The sequence below is a fragment of the Hipposideros armiger genome, unplaced genomic scaffold, assembly GCF_001890085.2.
Source record: "Hipposideros armiger isolate ML-2016 unplaced genomic scaffold, ASM189008v1 scaffold_331, whole genome shotgun sequence".
Lineage (NCBI taxonomy): Eukaryota > Metazoa > Chordata > Mammalia > Chiroptera > Hipposideridae > Hipposideros > Hipposideros armiger.
The window spans coordinates 1,988,958-1,998,138 of NW_017731681.1; the positions used below are offsets into that span (position 1 = coordinate 1,988,958).

The 9,181-nt window shown below is 56.2% G+C and overlaps 1 protein-coding gene across 1 annotated transcript in view; it reads left to right on the forward strand.

The window, feature by feature from the left end:
* Positions 1-6,822, forward strand: part of LOC109392408 (sorting nexin-6-like) — a 26,670-nt gene extending 19,848 nt beyond the window's left edge. The window contains 2 exon segments of the mRNA XM_019660836.1: positions 5,846-6,071; positions 6,755-6,822. Coding sequence (XP_019516381.1) covers positions 5,846-6,071; positions 6,755-6,822 — 294 coding nt within the window.
* Positions 6,823-9,181: the final 2,359 nt, after the last annotated feature.

Here is a 9,181-nt window from a genome sequence, read left to right on the forward strand (position 1 = left end):
CGGGCCTTACTTCCTAGTTCTTGACCTTGAACAAAGGACTTTCCTTACACCTCAGTTTCCTTAGCTGTCAAATGAGGATAATGCACTATCCACCGTAGAGGATCATGGTGAGTGTTCAGCGAGATGGCAGACATCATGCCCTTCGACCACTTCCTGGCACAGAGCAGGTGCTTAACAGAGGCCAGGTGTCATTGCTAAATCTATGACATAGACTCTTTGATTGGCACTTCAGCATCTTAACTCTGTTGATTTCACTCCCAGGCCCGATTGTAAGTTCACTGAGGACTCATTTTGATACCTCTGTCTCGGTTTAGGTTCCCTAGGATGCAGACCCTAAGAAAAAGATTTGAGGACACGTACGTTAATGGAGGTGACCCCTGTAAATGCCAGTCAACCAGTGGAGAAGCGAGGCAAAAAAGGGATAGATTTGAAGGCCAATAATGGATGCATTCTCCACCCAGTTACCGCCGGGGCAACTGGAGCCCCGTCCCTCAGGGAGATGGGGAGCTGGGGCAATCTCTGACGTGCCCCCCACACCAATCAGTAGTTCTAGTATTGACTCAAACCCCACCACGCCCAAGGCCCCAGCTTCCCACAGCTCTGCGCTCTGGTGACAGACTATCCTGTCCTCATCCAACTCCACTCCTGCTCAGCCAGCAGACTGGGGACAGGAGGCCAGGCCTTGGAGGCATGGGGTGCCAGGAGCTGAGGGCAGAGCCTAGTTGAGGGCCAGCATGGGCACAGAGGTGGGCACCAGACACACCCCAGTCCTGAACAAACAGGAGGGACCACCTAGCAGCTCATCTGTCAGGTGCTGGTCACCCACATCAGGGTAAGCCAAGCACTTCCTGGGGGGAGGGTGGGCAGCCTGCCCCAGCTCCCCTCAGGCATTCTCTGAGCCCAGGGAGCCATCTCCAGGCTTTGGGTCCAGTCCAGGGGGGTTCATCTTGGGAGTCAAGGTGGGAAAGGGACTAAGAGAAGAATCAGAAAGTGTGTGGGGGCAATGTTCTGACTACTATTGCTGCATAGCAAATTATCCCGAAGTCAGCAGTATGAAACAACGGCCATTTTATTTTGTCCAAAGTTTTATGAATCGGGAATTAGGAAAGGGCCTGGCTAAGCAGTTCTCACCTGGGGTCTCATGTGATTGCTATCAGATGTTGCCTGGGCCTGGAGTCCCCTGAAAGGCTCAGTGGGGTTAGAGTGCAGGATGGCCACCTCCCATGGCCGGCAGGTGGTGTTGGCTCTGTGGGAACTCAGCTGGGACCGTGGATATGAGCAATTCTGCATGGCCTCTCCAGCTTGGCAACCTCAGGGTAGCCTGACTTCTTACATGAGGCTGGCTTTTACCCCAGAGCAAGTGTCCTAAGCGAAGCAGGTGGAACCTGTGTGACCTCTTATAACTTAGCCTCCACAGTCACATAGTGTCACTGCCACTGTACTTCGCTGGTGGAGGCAGTCATAGCCCTCTCAGATTCAAGGGAAGAAGGACAGCGACTCCGCCCTGAGAAGAGTGCCAAAGGATGCTGGGCCATATTTTAAAACTATCACAGGTGACATTTCAGAACAGGGCTCTCGCCCCGTGCTAACCAGGACCTCACAGGCTACAGGCCCTGGGGGACACCAAAGACCTCAAGCCAGCACCCACCCTACAGATTTGAAGGCTCGGACCCTGAGAATGCAGAGCTCTGGCCTCAGCACCTGCCTCTGCCCATCCTGCCTGTCCCTCACAGGGAGGACCAAGGAGTTCTCAGGCCCTGAGGCCCAGGGCAGGTCTGCAACCTGGAGGGGTATGTGGTGGGGTTGTGTGCCCCAGGGGTACTTGAGTGTGTGTATGTGCATGTACAAGCACTGGCAAGTGTGAGTGGATGTGAGAGGGTTACTCTACTGTCTAGAAGATACTGTGCTCTGTAACCAAACTCCCCTCCCCTAGGAACACGTTTTGCAGGCACCAAGGGGAAGCTGAGGCAGGACCATGGGAAGAAAAGGGCTTCAGGAGGGAGGGGCCAAGTCAAAAGTGGCATGAGCGAGAAGGAGGCCTGTGGGCGTGGGAGGGGCTGAGACTCTGGTCCTGGGGTCTTGGGGTTCAGGGCTTGTGAGAAGCTGAGCTTTGACCAATCAACAGAAACTACTGACAGCTTCCCAGCAGCACATGGTCACCACTGAAACACCCACAAAGAGAGGAGGTGGGGACTGGGGTGGGGTGTCAGGGAAGCCTGAATAAACCCATGGTCCCCAGCCTCTCCTTGAGGCCAAGAGGTAAGATGCCCCTTTAGTACCCAGCCTGTCCCCGTTGTCCCTGAAGCTGCTCTAGGCTTTCAGCCCCATCTAATACCATAGCACCCCAGGGAAAAGTGCCCAAGGCAGGCCAGTGTCCCTGCGTAGCCCAAGGCAGGCCAGTGTCACCCAGTCTCCCTCCTCTCCACCAGGGCAGGGACTCATTCATAGCTGTATTCCAGATAGGCTCTCAGTAGAGGTTTTCTGAATGAATGAGTGGATGCATGTTGGGGTTGGTGGTGGGCAGGGGTCTGCCCTGGCCCCTGGCCCCCAAGACCCTTGCTCCTCCATGCCGTCTCCAGGCGGGGTGGCTGCCCCGGCCGGCCCTGTGCCCACTCCAGAGCTCTCCCAGGCCCTCAGGCGCTTCCTGAGCAGCAGGACATGTCCTACTCTGCGTGCCTCTGGAAGGAGGCAGCTAATCGAGGGGAAAGGACACTTTGTTCAGGCCTGGCCAGCTGCCTGGGCTCGGGGTACCATGTCCAGGGCCAGGCGGGCAGAGCAAGACACTGCCTGCAGGAGGGTCCCAGTGAGCAATGGGGGTGGAGGGTCTGGGGAGGGGGGCAGATGAGCAAGGCTCTGTGCCAGGACCCTGGGCCTTCTCAGAGGTCCACTCAGGCTCCCCCTTCCGTCCTCAATTCTACCTGCTCTCCATTCCCCTCCTACGGCTCTGACTCCTGGTGAAGTTTTTCACTCACTCTACTCATTTATTCATTCATTGAAGCAACATCTAAAGGAACACTGGGTATGTGCTCGTGAAGTTCTAGGCCCTGGGGACATTGCAGCAAACAAGACACGCCACAGTGCCTGTCCTTACAAAGTTTATATTTCAGTTGCAAGACAATAAGCACCTAAGTAAATTAAATATATGATCATTTATTTTATGATATTATGAAAATGCTCTGAAGAAAAATGAAGCAGGACAGGAGTACAGGGACAGAGCCAGTTGTGGTGGCGAGGGAAGGTAGATTTTTTTTTTTTTAAACATAGGTAGTTAATAAAGGCCCCCGAGAAGGCAACAGCTAAGCAAAGACCTCAGGAGGTTAGGAAGTGAATCACATAAATTCCTAGGGGCAGAGCTTTCAGACAGAGAGAACGGCAAGTGCTAAGGCCCTGAGGCAGGAATGGGCTGAGCGTGTCCAAGGAGCAGCAAAGAAGCCAGTGCGGCTAGAGCATGTGGAGCAGGGAGGGCAGAGGAGACGGGCTTAGAGGCGGAGAGGGAACAGGATGGTGAGGAGCCTTGTCAGCCCTTGGAAGGGCTTCGGCTCTCACTTGGATGATGGGGAGCCAATACAGGGCTTTGAACAGAGGATTTATATTTTAAAATAATGGTAGCTCATGTTCCTACTGTTTAATATTTCTAAATATTTTTCTAAGCACTGAACATGTATAACCCATTTAATTCTCCCAATAACCTTTACTAAAGATGAGGAAACGAACACTAGGGAGGTCTCTACCCATTACATGCTAGTAACACCACCCCCTCCAAGTTGCTACACACACCAAAAATGTCTGCAGACACTACCAAATGTCTCCTGGCAGACAGAATTGCCTCTGGTTGAGAACCACTGCCCAAGTGTCCTCCTATCCACCCCATCTGCCACTGTCCCAGCTCAGGCCCACACACCCCTCACTATGACGCCTCTGATAGCCTCCTGATTGGCCCCCTGCCCCCTCTACTCCATCCTCCACTGTACATCTCACCATGCTGCTCTCCCAGCTCCCCCTAAGGATAAATGCCATGCTACTTAGGTCGGCATACGTGGCCATGCAATCTGGCCCCTGACTACCTCTCAGCCCTATCCTTGAGCCCCCCACCCCCACCCCCGCCTGCCCTCCCTCACTCATTCAGTCTAGCACCATGCGTTGAGCCTGCTCTGCTCCAGCCATGATGGACACTGCAGACATGGAGACAAAGCCCCCAGGCCCAGACGTCATGTGTGTCTGTCCCGGGCTGGAGAGAGCAGGTAAACAAACATGTGGATGCCGCTAGTCCAGGACTCCAGGAGAAGAGGGGGTGCCGTAGCTAAGCTGTACGGAATGGGTGGGGGTGATCAAGGGGAGCGGGGAGGACCTGACAGTGATGGGCTGAAGCTTTGACAGGATTGGGAAGCAGTGGCTGTGATTTGGGTCCCCAGCTAAAGTACTGAGAATGCAAGTGTGAAGAGGGATGGATGGCAGGGAGCAAAGGACTAAACTGAAGAGGTGAACTGAACAAGCAGGCGCAGGGGAGAAGTCTAGGATGGTCTGGCTTGCACAGATAGGTGGAAAGTGGGGTCGGCCCCCTGGCAGGCATGCCCCCTTCCTTTCCTTCCCCTGTCAAATTCCTCCCCTTGCTGCAAGCCCAAATCACAGTGGTGCCTCCTCCTTGAACCTGAGGGATTCCTCTCTGCTGGAATCGCTTCCTCCTTCCTCTGTGGTCTCCAAACCTGTGTTATGGTAACATCATCATCTAATTTTTATTGCAGGGTCTGTTGTCACCCCACACCCCCAACTGGGAATTTCATGCGGGAGGTGTTTTTGATCCTTGGTTTACCGGCAGATTAAACCAAGCTGCCTTCAGCAGAGGAAGCCGTAGCTCCAGCCTGAGCCCTCCCAGGGCTGAGGGCCACAGGGAGCGGAAACACCCTACGGTTCAGTGGCTGCCAGACGTTGGCCCAGCCTGTTCTCAAGGTAGTGGGGCTGCTGGCCAGGACACATTTGCTTTGCCTCGGTGAGCACACACCCTGCTGGTGCCAACCACCTCCCGCCACCCTCCTGCTGCCCTCTGGCCACAGTCGCCCATGTGTGACCAGGCCGCCCACTTACGTTTAACAGGCCCTTCCTGCACCCCAGTCCCCAAGGTCTCCCCTCTCCATCTCCATCCTCTGGGGCAGGGTTGGGAGATTCCACCGCACAGAGGTGCAGGCCAAGGGGCACTCCCTAGTGCTAAAGACCCCCTAGCAACCCCAGCACTCTCTTCATAATAATATATTTCATGATAATAACATTTTCCTAAGTGGCCTCCCTGCTTCGCTCCTCCCCCTACAGTCTCTTCCCCACTCAGCAGCCAAGGGAGACTTTTAAAATGTAAACCACGTCATGTTACTCCTCTCTGATAAAATAAGCCCTCAAAAACCTAGGTAGCAAAGTGCAAGATCTCCTCCTTCCTTCCTGATCTCACCTCCTGTTACTTCCCCTCCCCCTCGCTCCCTTCCAGCCACACAGGTCTTCTCTCTGTTCCTCAGACACACCAGGCCTCAGGGCATTGGCACTTGCTGTGCCCTCTGCTGTCGTGCCCTTCCCCAACACCCCCACTGCCTGGTTGTCCTGCTTACATATGACCTCCTCAGAGAGATCTTCCCCGTCCCATGTCCCATGGCTCTGTCTAAAACAGCTTTCCATTACCCTGCTGCAGGGAGACCCCACTGTGTCCCCCAGCAGGCAGGCCCAGCTTTCACTCTGCCCACACTTCCCTGGGACCACCCACCCTGCTCCTCTGCACCCCACTGCCTTCCTTTCAGCTGCCACTGTCCCCACAATACCCTCAGAATGGATCTGGGGACTGCTTTTCCTGCCTCTCTCCCACCAGGGGTACAGTGAGCGAGAGACAGAGATGCAGAGTGTGGAGAAGAGACTGTACAACGACATGACCACTGCTGGGCCGTCGAGCTACATCCAGCTAGATCTGGGGCGGAGAAGACACTGCTTCCCTAAATGCCCTCCGAGACCATCGGACCCACCCCTGCCCTATGCCCCACAGCATGCTGGTTTGTGCTGCTTCCTGGAACAGGCCCTTGCCCTTGCCCAGGACGCATGTAAGGCATTTTCCACTTATCTGGGGCGGGTCACACCCCAGAACCCCTATCCATCCTGCCGTCCTGTGTAACCCCTTAGCGCCTGCCACGAGGACGTCCACGTCGTCCTGCCGCCGTCCAAGATGTGCCTCGGATGTAAGTGCCCTTAATAAATCTTGATGTAACGGTGCATTGTCAGCCTCCTTCTGTCTCTCGGCCCTGGGAAATTTTATGTAACAGAGGGAGAGAGAACAGAGACAGACACAGAGAGACACACATGCAGATACCAACAGAGATGGAGGAAGGTGGGGGAGGTGAGAGAAGCCCAGAGGGTGGCTAGACTTGGCAAGTTCTCACATAATGGCTGGACTTAACCCCACAGGCCTGACCAGGGTCACTGCAGTCCAATTGGTCCTTTTGAGCAAATTAGAGAGAGGCATCCTCTCTGGGTTTCAGAGCTCTCTGATCCTTGAGCCAGGCACCCTGTGCAGGGCCCAACCTGCACAGCAGGGCATGGCAGCCTCCCCCAGCCATCGGCACACCCAGGAGGGGAAGGCAAGTTTAAATGCCAACCAGTCCTCAGGTCTGACCACAGATGCGTCTGTGGTGTTCCATTGGACCTTTCAGAAACACCTGGGCTGTCTCCATGTGGTGGTGAGCCTGAGTCCAGCCCTCTCCACTTGCCCACTGGGCCTTCCCCACAGCAGGTCCTAGGGTCATGTCACCCCTGCCTTCACCACTCATGAGCGTCAAGCCAGGCCCAGAGCCCTGAGAGGCCAGGAAAAGACCCTTGTGTCTGTGCCAGCTTCCTGCTCCAGCACCAGCCACACCCCCCAGCCTCACAGACCTTCTCTGTAAGTCATAGGAAGCCAGGGCGGGGTGGACGCAGAGGTACCATGACCCTCACTTGACAAAAAGGGAGAGGAAGGCGCACAGGGAAGTGATCAGCTCAGAGTCCCCCCACTGACCCCCTCATTCCTTATAACTCCACCTTACGGGGTCCGAGGATGAGGTACTGCCATCCCCAGGAGCTGACGTGGCCTGTGAGTGGCTACTCAGCTCACACAGGCAGCCAAGGAGCCTGAGCCACCAGCCGGCCCTGGCCTACACTGATCCTGGCGGTGCCTTCCAGGAGCCAGCGGCTGCCCTATGCAGGGTAACAGCAGAGAAGCAGAAGCTCCGACCTGGAGTGCTCTGGGCCCCAGGATTCCCCACTCCAGCGGGCATGGCTGGCACCAGGTTTGGGAGCCTATCAGGAAGGGGAAGGAGGAGAAGCATCCTCATGGGGTTCATGAGGAACGCTGTATCCGTGCAGGAGCAAGCAGGGGATCCAGGCAAAACCAGGGAGCCCCTAGGCTGCCCTCCAAGGCTCTCCCTCTTCCCAACAGCCGACACTCTGGGAGGACATAATTAGGGCCCAGGTGAGTCATATGGTCACAAGGCTGCTTCCTGGCTGACTCAGGGGGACAGTCCAGATGGGCCCTGACACCAGCCTCCAGCTCAGAGGCTAAGAGGGATGCCAGGGGCCCTGGCCAGGAAGCCCAGAAGAAAGGCCCCAGCCCACTTGTGAACCACCTGCCCTCTCCGTGCTCCCCAACACCAGGCTGGCGGCTGGGAGGTGGGGTCTCCCACCTTTACTGGGCTGAGCTGGGCTGGGACAGGAGGCCAGTTGCTGCAGTTTTCCTACCCCCATCCCAAGCACACACCATCCATCCAACAGACAGCTATTGTTTTCTTTTTTTTTTTGAAGATTTTTATTGGGGAATTGGAGGGATGGGAACAGTGCTGGGGAATTGGGGGGATGGGAACAGACAAGTTGCTCTCCTTTTGTTCTTCAGTCTAGTTGTGGAGGACGTTGCTTCACTGGCCCAAGTTGGCACCATCATTGAGCTCTTCCTGGGCGAGGCAGATCAGTCGCCGGCTTCTGGACGGCCGCTCATTGCTGCTGCTGGCCACTCACACTGGCCACTGTCTACACACGGTGGCCCATGGCAACCCTCCTGCCATCACTGGTGACTCATGGCAGCCCAGCTCCAGGTCGAGCTGCCATTCAGCATCCTAGCTGTAGAGGGCAGTGTCACCGGCCTTCATATGTGGGATCCGAACCGGGGCCCTCTGGCATCCCAAGCCAGCTCTTAACCAACGCGCCACTCGGCCGGCCCAACAGCTATTGTTTTCAATCACAATGATTATTAAGAGTAGCCGCCATGTTCTGATATTGATCTGCAGCTCTGCAGCAGGCCTCCAGCTAGACACAATGGGGGGCCATGGAGAAGACCAGACAAGTGTCTGTGACTAGCAGTTGTGTTGAGAAGAGTTAGGGGCAGTGTGAGCTCTCTCTCTCAAAAGTATGCTAGACCCTCAGCATCTGGACACACACACACACACACACACACACACACACACGAAGGGAAGGAACCTGGGCCCACTGGGAGCCAGCGGTACCTCCTGACAAATAGCACCACCTGGCCCTCTCCCATCTGATCCCCACCCAGTATGAGGGTGTGCCCTTCCATGGCCAGTTAGGGCACACAATCATAAGCCCCCAACTCAAGCCCACCCTTGCTTCTGGGATTAGGTAGAGTTGGGCTTTCTAGATGTCTGGCCTCCCCTCTGCCCGGGACCCCCAGAGGTGCCAGGCACTGAGCATGGCAGAGTGGGCTGTGACCAGGGGCAGCAGGATGGGGCCCTCCTGCATCAACCCCAGGGACCCCTCGTTCGCCCCCCAGCCCAGCCCCCGAGGCAGGTCCTACGGTCTCAGGGCTGCTTTCCTGGCTTTGTCCTTGTGCTGGCTGGGCAGGAACTTCCTGCTGGAGAATTCCCGGATCCTCCCTGTGAGGCCGCAAGCCTGGCCTGGGAACTTAGGTGGGAGGGGAGTCAGGGACACTCCTACTGACAAGGGCAGGTCTTGTGGCAGCAGAGACTCCCTGGCACTCTGGCCCACGGGTCCTTCCCCACCCCCGGGTCAGGTGCAGCTAACCTGTCCTCCAGCTCAGGTGCTCCGCTGGGGCCCCTCTGGTTCTGCAGCCCCATGGGCACAGACTGGAGACTAGACTGAGACCCCAAATAAACTGAGCTTGTTCCAAGTTGAGGGTGAGGGGCAGGCTCCACAGCCAGCCAGCCAAGGAAGC